General features: G+C 37.1%; 1 protein-coding gene across 1 annotated transcript in view; it reads left to right on the forward strand.

The window, feature by feature from the left end:
• Positions 1-11796, forward strand: part of LOC136879233 (uncharacterized) — a 38898-nt gene extending 27102 nt beyond the window's left edge. Inside the window, exon 3 of the mRNA XM_067153041.2 lies at positions 9424-11796. Within this exon, the coding sequence (XP_067009142.2) occupies positions 9424-11298 (1875 nt within the window). The 3' untranslated portion in view covers positions 11299-11796. The remainder of the gene's footprint in view (positions 1-9423) is intronic.
• Positions 11797-20148: the final 8352 nt, after the last annotated feature.

Raw genomic sequence — 20148 nt, forward strand, 5'->3', positions numbered from 1 at the left:
TTTTGTCCACTGTTCCTTGAATTCGGTGCAGTCTACCAACTCTACCGAATGTGAAACAATCCCAAACCAATACAGAGCCTCTCCATTATTTCACTGTAGGTGTGATACACTATGATGCATTTCTTCCGATGTTGAACGTCGAACATAAACTCGTCCCCATTGCCCGAAAACCTTCGAAACATGGTTACAGTAATATATTCTGTGAGTAAACAATCGTTAAACATATGCGTGCGGGTACATATGTTTTGTACGGAAAATTTTGGCCGGCAGTGCATGTCCATGAATGTTTATTTAGTTTATTGTCAGTTTCTGCTTAGGCCTACTTTAGTTTTGTAAAAATTCCATGGGAGAAACTAACCCCCAGTAACTACACTCCTATCCCTGGCTACGCCCCTGCTGTCAAACTATTATATACAATAAAAAACACTTCGTTGCCAGGGAAACGTGGACAATAGATGGGCAATAATTTCAGTTTTGCCGCATACCGTATACCCGTACAGGCTCATTGAAGGCATCAACCAAGGAAATCTGTTCGATTATCACACAATTTATGACGGTATTCATATATTTAACTATTTAATGAAATAAGATACAGAAGCAATGTTATTGTTACTGCGCTCCTGAAATTATAATATGAAGAATGAGCCATTTCCCAAGGTCATACGACGTACTGAGCTCCCACACTTTGTTTTCCTTATGCAAGGATTGGAGCACTAAACAGATCATGAATAAGTTCATGAAGGTTGATTATAGTATTCATTGTGGAATTATATATAAAGATTGGAGCACTAAACAGATCGTGAATAAGTTCATGAAGGTTGATTATAGCATTAGTGCTTTGGAGGTGGCTAATAGTATTGTCAAGCAAATTTCGCTTACAGAGCGCTCGGCAAACGTTTCCATTGACGATAAAAGAATGCATCTAAGGTTGATTTTTTCAATTTGTTTTACGTCGCATAGACACACAGATCTTATGGCGACGATGGAAGAGGAAAGGGCTAATAGTTGGAAGGAAGCAACCGTGGCTTTAACTGAGGTACAGCCCCAGCATTTGCCTGGTGTAAAATGGGAAACGACGGAAAACCATCTTCAGCGCTTCCGACAGTGGGGTTCGAACTCACACTCTCCTCAAAGCAAGCTTACAGCTACGTGAGTCAAACCGTGCAGCCACTCCGTCTCTAAAGGTTGAACCAGTGAAGTTGTACTAGGTGGAATGGTATTTATTTTGATGTATTTATCCCACATTGTAAACATACTTTGTTGATGGAGTGAAAACACATCAAGAACCAGTCGTCATTTCATTTCAACAGCGAGAGAGAAAATTACTCTACGATGTCTAAACTGAAAATACTTTTTTTTATTAAGGCACGTTCTACTTCTCTAATGATTTTCCCAGTACAGAGGATTATAATCTCCACGAAGATTGCTGTGTATATTTCTCCGTCATTTCTGGTTGTCGGGCAGATGCGAAACCTTTGTGAAGTATATAGCAGTAGCTTATTTTATGGTACTGGACCAACGTATAACAACACATCCACACTCCCTTTTGCCAGGGAAATTTCCTGTTAAGCTTCAACTAGACTCCCCGCTCCATGTCGGACTACATGGCCAAAGAACTGGATAATCCTTTGTTTGCATATTATCAAAAGCCCAATTTTGACTGTAAGCTCCTCCAGAATATAACTAATTGTGCGGAATGCTGTCAAAGATACAAAGTATTATTTTCCACCACATTTCACACGAGTCGATTATCTTTAAATCTACAGCTTGAAGAGTCCACTTTTATGTTCTGTTGATGAATACTGATATTATAGCTCTAACTATCCTAATTTCCAGTTTTATAGTAATTGAACGACCTCCCATAAATCGGATAATTATATCATGATGTTCTTAGCTATGGCAATTCTTCAACTAATTTCAGTTCCGATACCGGTATCACAATTGCCCGTGGCCAAAGCACATAAAACACGTATAATTCCACTACGGAGAGCTATAATTAGTATAATATACGCTGTCTACAGTTGAATCTTCCATCTTATTCAATATTATACCAGTATCTGTTAGGAAATTTGCGACTTTCCTTATTAGAGGATGATTATATTAGGCATGTTTACGAAATTAATAACTGGTTCGACAGAAGACAGTTCGGGTTTAGGAAAGGTTATTCCACTGAAACTCAACTTGTAGGATTTCAGCTCGATATAGCAGATATCTTGGATTCAGGAGAATTAGACTACGCGAAGCTTTATCTGACCCTGTAATAATTAAGAGGGGAACTCCTCAAGGCAATATTATTGGAACTTTATGTTTAGAATCAGAGATAAGGCTTTTTTTCAGATGATGTTATTCTGTATAGAGTAGCCTAATAAATAAGTTACAAGATTGTGAGCAACTGCAAAATAACCTCGATAATGTTGTGAGACGGACAGCAGGCAATGATATGGTGATAAACGGGATTAAAAGTCAGGTTGTGAGTTTCACAAATAGGAAAATTCCTCTCAGTTTTAATTACTGTGTTGATAGGGTGAAATGTGTTAATATAAAGAAAAATCTTCATTGGGGTAATCACATCCATGGGATAGTAAATAAAGGGTACAGATCTCTGCAGAGGGTTATGAGGGTATTTAGGAGTTGTAGTAAGGACGTACAGGAGAGGACATATAAGTCTCTGGTAAGACCCCAACCAGAGTATAGTTCCAGTATGGGACCCTCACCAGGATTACTTGATTCAAAAACTGGAAAAAATCCAAAGAAAAGCAGTTCGATTAGTTCTGGGTGATTTCCGACAAAAGAGTAGCGTTACAAAAATGTTGCAAAGTTTGGGCTGGGAAGAATTGGGAGAAAGAAAGAAGACAAGCTGCTCGACTAAGTGGTATGTTACATGTTACAAATTTCATGTTTGGTCCGTATTGAAATGTACATCAGTTTAAAATACTACCAAAATTTATTAGGATCAACCTATTCAATACAATTGTATTGTTACAAGATTGTGAGCAACTGCAAAATAACCTCGATAGTGTTGTGAGATGGACAGCAGGCAATGATATGGTGATAAATACAATTGTATTGAATAGGTTGATCCTAATAAATTTTGGTAATATTTTAAACTAAGTGGTATGTTCCGAGCTGTCAGGGGAGAGATGGCGTGGAATGACATGAGTAGACGAATTAGTTTTGAGTGGTGTCTTTAAAAGTAGGGAAGATCACAATACGAAGATAAAGTTGGAATTCAAGAGGACAAATTGGGGCAAATATTCTTTTATAGGAAGTGGAATTAGGGAACGGAATAACTTACCAAGGGAGACGTTTAATAAATTTCCAATTTCTTAGAAATCATTCAAGGAAAGGCTAGGAAAACAACAGAAAAGGGATCTGCCACCTGGGCGACTGCCCTAAATGCAGATCAGTAGTGACTGATTGATTGATTGACTGATTGATTGATTGATTGATTGAGTGATTGATTGAGTGATTGATTGATTGGTTGAAAAACAACTCACCAGCCAGTGTGATCCTAAAATATCTCAGAACTATTTTGGGCTTTATGTCCTGTCCCATGATTTGGCTGAAATTAAGTTAAATAGATGAAAATTCTGCAAGTATCTGTTCATGAAAAAAGTAATGGGAAGAAACAAACAAGTCACAAATAAATCATATACATAGAAGGATAATAAAATGGACAGGAACACATAATAAGATAAACACAATGAGAGCTCAGCATCAGACAAGAGAGCAATAGAAAGAGATCATGATAATGAAGGAACTCAAAAGGACAAAGATGATGAATTACAGTTAAACCTGACTTATACGTATATCAAGGGGAAGAGAAAAAACTACTTGTAACTCAGAATTACTTAGAAATCAGACTTACACAATACATTACATATTTACTGAAAATCCAATGGAATAGACCTACATGTGTAGATCCTTGCAAAATAATAAATACCTTAAGACAGAACATATTATTTTGAACTTGGTCCAGCCTTAAAAAGTCAAATAGTTTGGCTTGTTTCACTTTTCTTGCATTAAGAGTATAAAGCTCCTTTTGCAAACTTAGTAATTAATTCAAAGCATTTTCACCACAACTTTTCGCACTGATGTAACGGCTACACACATCAATTGCACATAACACTTTACTCAGTTCAGGTGTTTCAAGATTCAAATCGCTATCTCCATCTCCATCACTGTCACTACCGCTTGTAGCTGGTCCATCTCCACCGCGTTGTTGGCATACGTCAGCGATAATAACTTCATCCGGTTGTTCTCCACATACAGCCAGATTATCATCGAAATACACAAAAGTTTCAAATTCTACACCCTTCGGTAGCATTAGCTCATTGCCAGACAAAACTTCGTCCCCATAATCATCATTAGAGGCAGCCTCTTCTAGTAAGACACCAGCTTTACGGAAACAGTTGCTGATTGTGGAGAATGACACCATGCCTTGTAGCAAATTAATGGAGAGAGGTTCATTTCCTGCATCACTCAGTGTTATTAAATGCTGAACCAGCATTTTGATATAATGCAGTTTGTAATTTGCAATGATGCCCAAATCAAGCGGTTGTAGGACAATGGTACAGTTAAAAGGAAAAAAATTCTACTCGGACATTCTCCAGAACGATTTGAAGTAGATGTGCTGCATATCGTCCATAAGAAGAAGGTTCTTCTTCTGTTTCTTTTTCATTTTAATGTCCAGTTTTTTCAACCACTACTCCATTAGAAGCGTAACATCCAAGAATTTCTGTTGGATTCATATTCATTAGGTTTTGTTTTCGCACCCTTATAACACCTCGGTTTCTTCGATTTTCTTATCACAAGTGGAGGAAGTTTGTCAGATCCATCTGCATTGGTGGCGAGAAGTACTGTTACACGAATTTTACTATTCTTCCCTCCATGGCAAGAATGACCTTATTCAGCTATTGTTTTATTAGGAAGGAGATTGTAGAATAGGCCGGTCTAATCACAATTGTAGTTTTTTGGAGGGTGACAATCGCTTACGATACCCGGCAGAACCTCTTCTTTCCAGTGTTGCACCGCGATGTCGTCCACAGCTTTTGAGTCACCGCAAATTGTTCTCCCTGTGATTCCATGACGATCTTTAAATCCTTGCAACCATCCTGATGAAGCCTTGAAATCGTCAGTGATACTCATCATTTTAGCTAGATCTATCGCCTTTACCTTCAGCATGTCACCACTAATTGGTAGAGCTCCAGCCCGCTTTTGCTGGAACAACGTGAAAACTGCTTTCTCCAAATCTACGTACTTTACGTGGTATAAGCAATCCCTGAGTCTGAAGCAATTTCAGTTATTGTTTGGTGTGGATTAGCGTCCACTTCTCGTATACATTTTAATTTTCATCTAGGGTATAACTTTTCCTTTTTTTTTTTGTTCTCCATGGCTAATCAAAAGCAACTGAATTATAAAACGACTGTTCAACAGTAAACACCAGATACCAGCATTATGGACATTTCACTTCTCCGTTGTTCCCACGAAATAAATTCTCATATTCAAACAAATTTACTGTATTTTCTTTTTTCTCCACACCGAAACCGCCCACTTTGCTTGTAATGTATCTTAATCTTTGGCGGCATTGTGAAGGTCAAAAACGACGAAGGTAGAGGACTCGCTCGGTTGGCCTTTGTTAAGCCACCAGTAAGAAAGGGTCAACAATGTCACTCGGCGAAACACTTTGTGTTCTGTTACAGCACCGAAACCCGACCGCTCTACTTCCTCCTACGCCGACAAAGAGGCAACTTCGCAAATACAGTAGTTTATTTTTAAAAACCACGTGCTCATTACAATGTTATAAGTAAGTTATATTTCACTGATACTTAATACGTATAACAGCGAATTACGCATAAACGGATTACGTATAAATAAGGTTTAATTAACACGCTTTTAAATTACATTTTGCCGGGACCTAAAGGAAATTACGTACAAATACGAATTACGCAGAACTGAGTTACGTATAAAGCAGGTTCAACTGTATTGTTGTTTAAAGGGGCCTAACATATAGGTCATTGGCGCCTAATGGTACGAGATGAGACGAAATGTAATGACAATTAGAATTCCAAAATTCATCCATTGACCAGAATTCGAACCATGAAAATGAATGGAATGAATTAATGAATAAATATAAATTCAAAATAATCAGCAGATCCAACTCACAATACTGAAGTTAAAACATTTCCAAAATCTATCTACTGACTAGAATTAATAAAGATGACGGGGAACAATCATTATGAACAATCAGTGGATCTGACCTGCAATGTGCCATCTTCCCATAAAATAACTTAAAACAATGGTATAAATTGAACAAGGGACTGCTTCCAAAGCAAAATCCTAAATTGATGCTGCTTGTTGTCTAAAGGGGTCTAAAATCCTGGTCACTGGCCCCTGATAATGGTACCAATTGCTGGTAAAAAAAAAAAAAAGTGGTGTTCCTCATATAGCAGTACTAATCACAAGTAATGTAGACTCATGGTGTTCCTCACACAGTAGTAATAATCACAACGATTGTACTACGCACAGATAAAGCAGACTTATGGTGTTCCTCACATACTGACACCACTCACAAGTAACGAAGACCCATGGTGTTTCTCATATAGTGGTACTAATCACAAGTAATGCAGACCCATGGTGTTCCTCCACATAGTGGTTCTAATCATAGGCAATGTAGACGCACAGTGTCACTCATATAATGGTACTAATCACAGGCTATGACCAGACCCATGGTGTTTCTCACACAATGGTACTAATCACAGGTAACACAGACCCATGGTGTTCCTCATATAGTGGTATTAATCACAGGCAACGCCCAGACCTGTGGTGTTCCTCACATAGTGGTACTAATCATAGGTAACATAAACCCATGGTGTTCCACACATCGTGGTACTAATCACTGGTAACGTAAACCCATGGTGTTCCACACATAGTGGTACTAATCACTGGTAACGTAAACCCATGGTGTTCCACACATAGTGGTACTAATCACTGGTAACGTAAACCCATTGTGTTCCACACATAGTGGTACTAATCACTGGTAACGTAAACCCATGGTGTTCCACACATAGTGGTACTAATCACTGGTAACGTAAACCCATTGTGTTCCACACATAGTGGTACTAATGCCAGGTACTGTAAACTCATAGTGATCCACCCACGATGATACTAAACACAGACCCATGGAGTTCCTCACATAGTGGTATTAATCACAAGTACAGTCGACGCATGGTGCTCCTTTTATCCCGTGGTCTCCCCTTTTAATCACCTCTTACAACAGGCAGGCAATACCGTGGGTGTATTCTACATCTGTGTCCCGCACCCACAGGTGGTAAAAGGACAATCTCTGCACCTTCAAATAGACAGACTCTCTTCTCATCAATCCACTAGATGAGTTCCTTCACATTCATATAGAACTGATGAGGAAAGAACCCAGCTATCTGAAGGCAGAAGTGTATGAAGATGTGAAAAATGTCCTTGTCACCTCCTACACAAGACTTGGATTGTCACGTTTGCTCCTTTTCATTATTCATCTTGATACATTCAGTTACTTCTTTCCTTTTGTGGTTGTCCTGTGGTCCTAGTCATTTGCCGCTTGTATGCACCTTTATCATTGCCTTTTCCTTTTACCTGCTCTTACATAATTTTTTTTCTTACTCCACACTCCCCATACCAAGATTCAATGAAACTGAGAAGCAGAAACAAGCTCATTGGGGACTGATAAGAAGTGTATGTAGAAGAACTGGAATTGATGAAAGCCTGTCTATTTGAAGACAGCAGTATATGAAAATATGGAGACTGTCCTTGTCCTTTTGTGTTCCAAGTTTAACCTTGTCTCCTCCTTCTGCCCTCTTCTGATGCTGAACTGTCTTCTTTATCCTATTATGTGATCTTATTCATCTTTCTATGTATAACTTGTTTAAGTGAAAAGTTATACCATATATACTATTACAAAGTTATAAATGAAATTCCAGTATCATCTAAAAGATATTTTAATTTCCTTATTACATATGTTACTTTCAAGTATTTTGAATATTAAACATAAGTCACTTTTCAAAATGACCACCTGTGTAGTCCTTCATCGATGGCACTCCTGTATGGTCTCCACTGAAAAATCTGCCACCGCCTTCACCAGGGAGTGTTTCAGGCTGTCAATACTGGAGTGTCTCTTCTTGGAGACCATACCCAAAAGCATTACCCTTAGCATGCCAAGTTGAGGCTGAGGTCAGGTCTGATGGTCAGACAATCAGCTGGAGACATATCAAGTCTGACATATTCCTCTGAAGTCTGTACTGTTTAATCCTCACCTTGCCAAATCCTGCTAGAAACTCCACTGTTGGTTACTGAGCAAGGTGTTGCTCAAATCCTACACAACTGGTACCAACATAGTGCTCTGGTAGATAGTAACCAAAATTTTCACCCCTTTCTCAAGGAAATGGAGCTCAGTGGTACCGTCATGCGATAACCCCAATGAACCATACCAAAGGCAGGATGATGATCCCTCATGATCCTCGGCAGCTTTCTGACAAACTTCTCATGAGTTGGAGGCAAAAACTCTATCATTTTGATGGTTGAAAGATTCGTGAATTGTATAAACCTTTTCATGTGTGAAAAGAATCATCCTGTGTCACTTTTATGCAGAACACTAGATAAGGTGTTGTAATTTCAGCTGTCTTTACTATCTCACCTCCACAGTGAGCTAGCGACCTATGCTTCACTGGTAATCTTCCATCCCCTAAGTCACTTCTTAGCACACACAAAATTGAAAGCTTTGAAATGATCATCTCACGAGCCATCACACGTGCTGCTTTTTAACAGGATTTCACTGAATGCAAGCCATCACTGCTGCAGCCAGCCTCCTCATCTTCATAGTGTGCGGTCATCCCTGTCTCAGGCAGTCATCAATGGTCCCAGTTTTGGTGAACCATCACACAGTTCAATACACAAACATCTTGCTGATTTTCAACTCCTTAAGGGTTCTGTTGTTAAAATCTCAAAAGCTTATTTTCCTACTTTATGAACTGCTGTTACTGCTACATAATGTTCACACCATGACTAAAAGTTTAGCAAAACGCACTTTCTCTTCTGTAGCTGAGCTCATAATTACAGCCACTGATGATTATTTACAAGGGTACTTGCTGATCCTCAAAACTGGATGTACACTCGAGTGCACAAAAATTAGCAAAAGATTGCTATCTTATGAAATCCTCTTCTTTATGATGGGATGAACATATTCTACAGGTGGCAGGATTCCATGTACCATCCATTCAACCAACAGTTACATACCGTTTATGAATATCCTCATATTGTGATAATGTATAAAATTAAATATTTTGCTGACAGGCAATTTTGTAACAGCATTTACGGTAAGCCTGGGCATTTTGTTATTTAACTAAACTTATGCATTATTTCTTTGCATTACAGGACACGTTACAATGCTCAACAGCAGAAGTTTACATACACAGCTCAAACTTCAGAGACAGAAAGCTGAGTAAAGGATGGTTTAAAGCAGATGTGAAACTCAAAAAAGTCCATCTAGAAGACTGTGATATCAGTCTGATTGATGATGATGCTTTTGAAGGACTAGAAAATTATCTTGAGAAACTCAGCTTGATACAACTGGATATAACTGCGCTTCACAAGAAGATGATCAGCAACCTATCTTTACTTAAAGAATTGTATTTAAACAGACTTCATTTAAATCAAATTGAAGATGAACTTTTGACTGATTTTGCAAATTTTGGAACATTACAAATGCAGGAAGATCATGGTCTTTCATCTATGCTACCAAATATAACTGGGAAAACAATACACAGTATTTCTATTGTTGACTTCCAGTTCAATGATTTACGTGTTCTGAAGCCAGAGTTCTTTACAGGGTTAAAAAACTGTAAATCCTTATATTTCTCACATAGTTCTATAAGATACATAGAGCCTAAGACATTCTTCTTTCCTAGAAAAATACAAGCACAGATTTACCTCGATGGGAACCGTTTGCAAACACTTAGCGAAGATGCTTTAAATATAGACCACTTTGAGAAAATTAATCTAGGAGGCAATGAGTGGAGGTGCAATTGCTCATTAGCTTGGCTTGCTAAAAGAATTAGGAAAAACCCAGGCAAATTTGAAGGTAATATAACCTGTACATATCCATATAACTTAAGAGGAGTAATGGTAAAAGATGTAATTATAGAAGATTGTACAGTCACTACCACTATTCCAACAACAGATATTACAGTGACACATAGTCCAACAGATGAGTCAACAACAACACACAAAATAACAACCACTGAGATGATTCCAACGACGATACCTATCAAAACAACCACAATGTTAACAGAAGGAACAACAAAACCACAATCCACAACAGAAAAAATACAAACAACCACTATATCAACAACAACAACAACTGAAGTGTCTTCAACAGATAATTCAGTACCTGATATCACTACACCATCTATTATGATATGCGATAACATAGGTCACATTGATGATACAAATGACCAACCAAATGAAACATACAGCATTAAAGAAAAGAGAGAGGGAGAATTAGAAGTCTGTGTTGGATTTTATGAAGGTGGGTGGAAACTATTTCTGAGAAATGAGGAAGACAATGAAGCTTCATGCTGGTATATAAACAGAAATGGGAAGCGAGGAAATTATAAGTTAAATCTTAAACCAGGAAACTTATATCTCCTGTGTATAATGGCTACAGAGAGATCAGAAACAGAACCCAACAACTGTGTGGCCCATTCTATGCTGCCCTATGAGGAATTGCAAGCCTGGTTACTGAACAAAGATGCTCCATTAGTTATAGCAGGATCTACTGTGGGCATAGTAGTGGTCTCAGTATTGATTGCAGGAGCAGTCTATGCCACAGTCCGTCATTATCCTACACTAATAAAGGACAACAAGAGAGTTATTCTTGTACACCATCGTTCTTCTGCTAAATTTCTCATTATGCCAAAAGGTTACAAAGGAAAATTACCAGTCTCAAAGGAAAAAGTGAGGGCTACATCATCTCTGCCAAGTTCTACAAGTCCCACATCTTCTCGAAGAAGTAGCATATCCTATATAAGTATTGCTGAACCAACAGCAATGGAATTGCTTGCATGGAGGTTGCAAAGACTAAAAGAGAAACCAAAACAATCTATGGTTGAAAATAATTCAGAAGATACTGGTAGTCCCCCTCCTCCTCTTCCTCCTCCTATACCACCCTACCCAGCAGAAAGAATACACTCCCTTTCCTGGCGAGTTGAGTCAGTCACTACAGGGTATGCCAATACATCGTCAGCATAGGGTGAGATTTTACATTTATCACTAAATCCACGATGGATACATTCAATGGATGCTGTTACATCACAGATTTTTACTGGTGGGGTTCTGTTTGTTGTGGACTTTATGAACACACTGCTAAGAGAATTTGGTGACAAGTGAAGTTAGTTAACACATACATGTATGTCTACCCCCCCTTAATCCCATTTCCAGATACAATCATGAGTACATTAAGTTTCTAAAAATATTACAAAGGATGTTCCACCAATCAATATTATACAAGATCAATATTTAATATATGAGTACCAGTTTTGGCCCTTTTGGGACCATCTTCAGCTCTAAATACATTAATTATAAAAAGCATTTGACCAACACACTTACAAACTAACACACATAAGCTAATTAAAGTATTGGTATTTCATTAAAATTGTTTCGTCTTTAAATACAGTGAGAATTGTCCTTCTTGTTATGGACGACACTTTATAAAATTTTGTATTTATTCATTTGAATAAACTGAAATTAAAATAATGTGTGGCTCTTATGGCCAAAAATCTTCGAAGTTCTTGATAAATGGTGATTTGTTGATTGACATGTGAATCGAGACACGTCATGAAAGCTTGATTATGACGTCAAACAACCTATTTATTGCCTTGTTTGTTGACACCAGTTTAATTTTGGTAACACTAATTTAGGTGATACTTTAAAATGTTACATTGTTAAAAATACAGGGAGTTATATAATTTTATTTTGCTGTTGGTCAAATTGAACTGTGAAGGTTTATATTTAGAGTTTGTATGGTCTTAAAATGATCATGTTAACGCTTATTAGGGTATATATGTGGGGCTGTTAAGCCTTGAGGGAACATCCTGATACAGTGTCGAGGATGAGATGATATTTTATGACACTTTTACGGCCGGATGCCCTTCCTGACGCCAATCTCAATAGGGGAGCTAATGAAGATGAAATGAAGGATGGTGAATGAAAATGGGTAAGGAGCTGGAAGGAATTGCCTGTGGCCAGTGGCATATACTGAGGGCTACCAATGCTATCGGTGAAGCCCAAACCTCAAATGAGAACAATGGAAGTCTAAGCACATTATAATGTAAACATATGATACATTGTTCCATTTACAAAACTTCAAAGCAATGAGAAAAATGTTGCACGTATTTCTGAGAGCAAGGCATTGGAGACTGATCTTGCAGCCCAGACTCTGCATCCCTCTCCCCTCGACCCACCTCACGCGGTTTGCTGCTGTATGTCCGGTAGGTGCGAGGACCGGGGGGAGGGGGGGATATGTGTGCTAGGCTTTGCTCCGTCAGATCACAACTGCTAACTACCAACAATGCATTCCTCATCGTATATACTTCCTCACCTCATACTTCTGACTTAATTGTATAGATAACAGACTGCTGGTATTTCACTCCCGTTTACTTCTACATCCTTGCAGGAAGGCACTGCAGGGGTGCTGTTATAGGAGTAATATAGTTTCCTTTTATAGGTAGATCTTATAAAATGAAATGCAATCTTTCAGATTTAGTGTTCTCTTTTGTTGGGTGGAATCGAACCCATGATCATGGGTCGGATACCACCACTGATCTCCCAAGGAAGTTAATGAACCAGTGAACAATGAGTACGACCACTGCAAAATTCAAAATTTTTATTTAATAATAATAATAATAATAATAATAATAATAATAATAATAATAATAATAATAATAATAATAATGCATGACATCTGGATAGGCTGGATGGCGACCTAATGACGATGAAATGAATGGCGAAGAAGTCATAAACACCCAGTCCCCAAGCCAGGGGAATTAACAGTACAAGCGGGTTGATTCTGGGAATTGAACCAGGCCCATTGGACCAAAGGTAAGCATTCTAACCATTTAGCCACAAAGCCGGATTTTAATTTGCTAAACCTTAGGCTACTATCGCCACTGATCAGGTGGCGAGTATTGGCAGTGGCACAGGCCCGGGCAGTAGCTTGTGAAGCAGCCTTGATAACACAGCAGGCTTCGCCATTGGCTATTGGCTGCAGCTCAAAATGCTTAAGGCTTGATGTTCACTAAACCAACCATCAAAGAGGGGTAACCTAAGTCTAGTGGTAGTGCACGTCTTGATCCCTGCATACGCCACTGGCTGTGGCCTATGAATTGGAACTGTCCCGGCATTTGCCTGGAAGTGAAAATGGGGAGTAAAACCATTCTCAGGACAGCCGACAGTGGAATTCGAATTCTATTACCTCCCGAATGCAGAGCTTGGCTCCATAGCCATAGCACATTAACGTGCCCAACCACTTCACTTGGTAGTTAACATATACATAATTTCCATTTTTTTGAGTAGACGATGGATTGAAAGAAACTGTGCTAAATTATGATAATTATAAAGTGGCCTTAGATTTCAACACATGGAAAGATCTGAAGTCTGGTACTCATTTCACTGTAGTTTAGTACTACATTAAGTAAAAAATCTGAATTCTTTGTACGCATATTTCTGCTTTCTTTTCACTTTTAAAACAAAATTATATCATCTTTGTTTTCGGAAGGTTCAGATTCTGAAGATTAACAATTTGGCAACTTTCCAATGAAAATAAACTTAATTACAGTATTACTGTGAACTCTCAGTCAACTGCTTTACAACCAACAGAAATATCATACAGTAAGTTTGGTGAATCCAGTGACAAACAGTACACTTTATTACAGAATTGCAAATGAGTCTGAATACAGATAGCTGATTGTTCAGTTATTTTTCCATCTACTTTAAGAACACATTGATTCGAACAGTGAAATTACAGTGACTTTAAAAACTCATTCTAGTCTTTTCTACTAGATCTAAACTGATTAATCTATCACAGACAATACATTCATCTGTGTTAGAGATAAAGACATTCCCACCTACATAATTATCATCGACATTATTCCAAATACAGTACGAACCATATGAGAAATTGGATAGAAATCCAACAGTCATCATAGTTCAAACTTTCCAAAATTCCTCAATATAATGGCTACAGGGTAGACTAATAATAACTGAAAAATTGCAACCTATGGCCGAAAAGGTATGAGAAATTGGATAGAAATCCAACAGTCATCATAGTTGCAGAAATCTATTCGGAGGCACAACACAGGATAAAGACTCCACTCGTAGTGGTGTCGGTCGCAGTAGTTTTTGCATAACTTGCAAGTACAGTCGATGACTGATTCGTGAAAGCGTTTGACCATGCATAATTTAGGGTGGATGTCATGGACAACTAAGCGTACACTAACGTGTCTTAGATTGCAATTAGTTTGTTTCCAATATACTGTATGTTGCATAAAACTCCCTCCAGATTTATTTTCTCTTTTGTTGTCTTTCATTTAGCACCTTTGATGAGTTTCTAGTAGGTGGCAGAGGGCACTTTATTCTGAGATCTTTGATTCATTCCTTTTTAACACATAATGGTCTGGACTTTAAACTCTGCACCAATCATTCTGGTCTGGGGATTTTTGAAGTTGTTCAAAAATTTCCCATCTATTTGTAAACTTATTTCTGCATTAGACTGAGTTGACTTTCTAATTAATTTGTCATATTAATGTCAAACACAGATTCTGTAGTTTATTTTCCTATTATTAAAAATAATGACCATGTTTCACCATACAAAAAAAGTCAACAGATGTGTGTTATACATATTTTTGCTGCAAAACCAAAACAATGTATAGGTTACATGGGGACGAACATGTTATTTTTAATAACAAACAATATTAATGAACACAGTAAATATTTACTAGATTTTAAGTATTTTTATGAATGCCCTGTGTAAAATTACACTTGGTTATAGCACATCTCAATGTAATGCAGCCATGTTTAAAGAACGATGTCAGAAATAGTCTTCTAAGATAGAAACACTCGAAAAATACCATACATCATTGACTTGGAAATAGTACTGCCATCTAGTGACACGCAGAAATGACATGCACAGTTCGTTCCCGATTTTTAATATATTTTCAAATCCTATTACAGGCTATGCTCACACTTAGCCCAAAATGTGTTAAGCCTAGAATGGATGACTCATACAATCTACCCATCTTATCTTGCAACTGCCAAATACTGAGTCTAACCATTGTCTACCAAACATTAACTTCCTGGTTCCCTTATTTTGCACTTTAGAACATTCAACTGAATAAAACATAATCAACTGATAAAACATTCCACTGCCTCAGTTATCATTATTCACATTAACAGCACATTTATGCTGATAAGCAGCTTGCTCAAATCTAGCCCACATAGCAACATCATCATTAACATGGTGGCAAAGCTGCAGCTGGGGAGAAAATAATGTTTAAAATCAAGTCCCCTGGAAACTATACACATCTTCAAATTCTTAAAAATGACTGTATAAATCACAGGCAAATTGTATAAAATACATATCAGGGAAAAATTAGCACCACCATCAAAAACATATAAAATATAAAAGAACTCAACAAAATCTCCATAAAAGCAGTAATTAGAATTTTTCAATTGGTGATTAGTCCCATTATATCCTGAGGATACAAAGGAACAACCAAAGGGGTCTGCAACAAATATTTTTGAACATTTTTGAGGAGCAGAGAATATGACAACTTTGGAGTCATCATTCAGCATGTTGAAACAATCATTTTTTCCAGTCAGATGACCTACCTAGGAATGTCCCTGAATTACAAGAGAAGATTATAGTAATGTCTGCATAGTTGCTGCAACCTGTATTCATCAACATGTTCGACTATCTGCAATACCGTTATGAGCAATATCCGAGACATAAGGGAGCACATTTTGATCATATGCTGCACCAGTGCAGTTAGACACGTGTTGTCGTCACCTTGCATGTTATAATGATGTATCTTGATGTTCAAACAATGTTCGTAATTTCAGTACTGTTTGTTTTGCCACATACTCTACAGTATTTATGGGGGTTCTGCCAAAACAAAAGAAATATTTCAAGGGAGTCATGACACTTAAAATGTTGGGAACTGCTGACCTGTAGAATAGAGATTATCTAGTAGAAATTATCAACAACAAACCTGAGGACCAAAGCAAGATTCTTGAAAAGAGCCTTATGCTTACTCATCTTGAGCCTAAAAATTAGTCAGTGAAACTTTCTTTGCAGAAGTTCTCCAACTAGAGCTACCACACACCCCACAGTATGCACAAGCACTAAAAGCAAGAAGGAAAGAGAAGAGAAATGGCTGGACGTTTATGCCACGGGTGCTACGATAAACTGAAAATGGACAGAAGCACACCAAGATATGCACCATGTGATCACCAGACTTGCTGCCTATGGATTTCACTGTCAACTGCGTGGTGCTCAATGATACCACAAAGTCAACAAATAATGTGTATGTTCACTCTGTGGTGAAACTCGTGCAAAAACAGAACCAAGTCAGTGTCACAGTATGGCAAAGAACCATGAATAACTAACCTTCATGCATATCATCATCATCATCATTAATCATCACATTACGTCCGGCTCCATGGCTAAATGGTTAGCGTGCTGGCCTTCGGTCACAGGAGCCTGGTCTCGATTCCCAGCAGGGTCAGGAATTTTAACCATAATTGGTTAATTCCACTGGCACAGGGGCTGGGTGTATGTGCTGTCTTCATCATCATTTCATCCCCATCACAACGTGCAGGTCGCCTACGGGAGTCAAATCAAAAGACCTGCATCTGGCGAGCCAGACTTGTCCTCTGACACTCACGGTACTAAAACCCATATGCCATTTCATCACCATTTCAAGTTGGTTTCAACTTAAACTAAAAAATCTTCAACTGCATCATACCAACACATTAAGGAAATAAAGGGTCTACTACAAGATAACCTAACACCATCATGCTACATGTGAATAGCTCTGACAATTGCCTACAACAATGTCTACTATGACACATATTCCCATAAGACTAATATGTACCACAATACGATACATATATCTGTCAGAAATTAAAAATGAAACTAAAAAACTCTGATAGTTCATGCCAACAATTTCATCTCTTATTACCTTTAAAGATTCAATGACAAATGTTCAATATCTTATTATACAGGGATGTATAAACAGTAAAATATGACTCGTTTTTTAATACATCTGGTTTCAATGTTATGACAACCTGAGGCAATAAGTATGTAATTTTAATTTTAATTAATTAATTACTTAGCTAATTCATGAATTAATGCATTAGGATTATTTAAAAATATTATTTGTATATGATTGTATTTTTGTACTTATTAATAGTATATGATACCTATGAACCCTCTACAGCAGGGAAATAAAAATATTGTTCAAGAATATGTCAATAATAATAATAATAATAATAATAATAATAATAATAATAATAATAATAAAACTAAGAACTCTGTCTAACATAAAAAATAATATTCAGAGGCTACAACAAATTTTTAAAATATACTGTACTTCCGTTCAAATATATCACTGTAATTTGCAAGATTCTTACAAACTGAAATATATTCCTTGAATATGTACCTAAATATAATGTTTAAATACTAACTGATGATTATGATGTAAGAAAGTGGTTTCTTCTTCTTCTTTTATATCTGCATAGGATCACTTTAGTCAGTCCATCGTTCAGGTCTCTTTGAAGGGATTGTTCGGGCTTTGCGGTACTCTCAGTACTTCTGTGTTGTAGTGTTTTATTTTTGCATTTATTGATAAACATTTCTTTTTGTAGATATCCCGCATTAATTTTTGTGCTTTAGCTAATCTATTTGTTCTTCTTTGGATTGATATTTTTTCATTTAAGTTATGTGTTATTACTTCTCCAATATATTTAAATTGAGTTACCATACTATTTTGATTTTATTACCATTTATGGTAACTTCTTTTAGTTGTGTTGGTTTTTGGGTGTTTCATGTTAAGTACCCAATATTTAGATGCATTTCATTTCATATGAGGAGACACGGTGGAATGTAGAATGAACTGTCTTGTGCCCCCTAACTTATCCTAGAAAATCTACCTTAAAGAGAAATATTCAGCAAATAAAACACAACTATTAATTTTTTTAACACTTCTGCAAAGTTCAGAATAGGTTGTTATAAACCGTCAGCAAAAAAGTAGTGTGAAGAGGTGAACAGGCAACAGATATCTGAATAAACTTAAAAAATTGATGGATTTCACCTGATATTTTTCTTTGATGTATAAGTACCAGTGAGCAAACCATGAGTTAGCAGCCCATAGGTCAAGAAGACAAGTCAAGTAGCCCATGCATCAAGAGACAAGTCAAGGGCTGTGTATGACTAATACCTCATGTTGACGTAACCGAGGAAATGTGGTGGTGATGATTACTGTTTTAAGAGGAAGTACAACTAGGCAACCATCCTCTATATAACACCAATCAGAGAGGAAAATGGAAGGGATCCAAACTTCATAAAATGAAGGTATCGGCCAAAGAAAGGCAAGAGCCACAAACGGCGTAAAAATGAAAGACTCCCCAGGCCTTGAGTGCTCTAATACCGTCGGCGTGAGAAAAGAACAAGTGCTGACCACGGGAAGTTGGATAGGATAGATGAAAGTGAGGAGCCTGGCACTAACCGAGGAGAGTGAACGTACAAACCGTCTTTGACACACCGTCATCCACTTGTACCAATCTTCTCAGTTTCCTAACAGTGTCAGATTTGAAAACATGTGCACTTCAATACCCCTTTTAATGCCAGTGTTACATGTCTGACTGCAGAAATGCTGAATGTGGCAACATATGACCAACTATACATGTGACTGAAATGGGTATGGTTCCATTCTTAAAAAAACTTCTCACCATCTTGGTGCTTATTAAAGAATGAGACACACATTGCACGTATTTTTCATGAGCCCCTTATTGTTATTCACCAAGGTTTACACTGCCTATTGCTATAATGAACTACTCAGAAGTAGAAAAGCATTTGAAAAACTTACCCTTATACAAAATGAACATTTGAAGGGTCAAATTGCTTTTGTTTTGTTTGTTTCATCACTTCTTTCAGAGCTTTCATCAGAAAAACTTAGGTAGACCAATCTGTACATGAAATCAAAATCTGAGGGATCAAAATTGCTTAAGTTTTGTTCATCTCATAATTAACACTACCTCTTTTAGGGCTTTTATCAGAGAAACCTCTCCAAAATAAAAACAAGGAAACAGCATTTTTTTTCTCTATCAGTGAAACATCAATGGCTCACAATAAGAAAACAATGAAATAATATTTTTTTGTTCATAATCAAGAATTTATTAGGAATAAAATAGCAGTTTCTTTTCTTACACTGTGTAATTACAAATTCAATAGTTATGGATATAATTGTAATTTACTGAATAAAGTCAATCATTTATAAATAATGTTATGTTTTATTCTGATATTAATACCGATTTGTATTCCAATGAACATAATAATAAAAAAGGATGTATTTCTAACTTCTGCTTGTAAAGTGTAATTAATTATCTCAGATTCAGAAACTGAATCTGATCATTGCATGCCCTGTTCCTACGAAGCCTAAGTAGTACAGAAAACAAAAACAAGTACAAAATCCAATAAATAACTTGTTTTGAGTAAGCCTTTTGAATGATCCCAGCATGATATATTATATCAGAGGAGACATACAGCCTTAACTGAATCAACACAAACGAGTACTGATGTTGAAGAATAATGGCCATCTTGGTAAGAAAAAATGGTGGCTAGGAAAGAAACACTTAAGACACTCGGATGATCATAGTGAGAAACTAATTACAGACAAGAAGTATTTATCAACAAAAAAATTAGAAGATAAATTAGACTACCAGCAAAAATAAGGCCATAGAAAAAAGAGAAGATCAAAAAAGTCATAGAGAGAGGTGGGGAAACTTTGTCTCCTCCCTCAGAACAGACATAATGAGACCTCGGAC

Source organism: Anabrus simplex, chromosome 8 (assembly GCF_040414725.1).
Source record: "Anabrus simplex isolate iqAnaSimp1 chromosome 8, ASM4041472v1, whole genome shotgun sequence".
Lineage (NCBI taxonomy): Eukaryota > Metazoa > Arthropoda > Insecta > Orthoptera > Tettigoniidae > Anabrus > Anabrus simplex.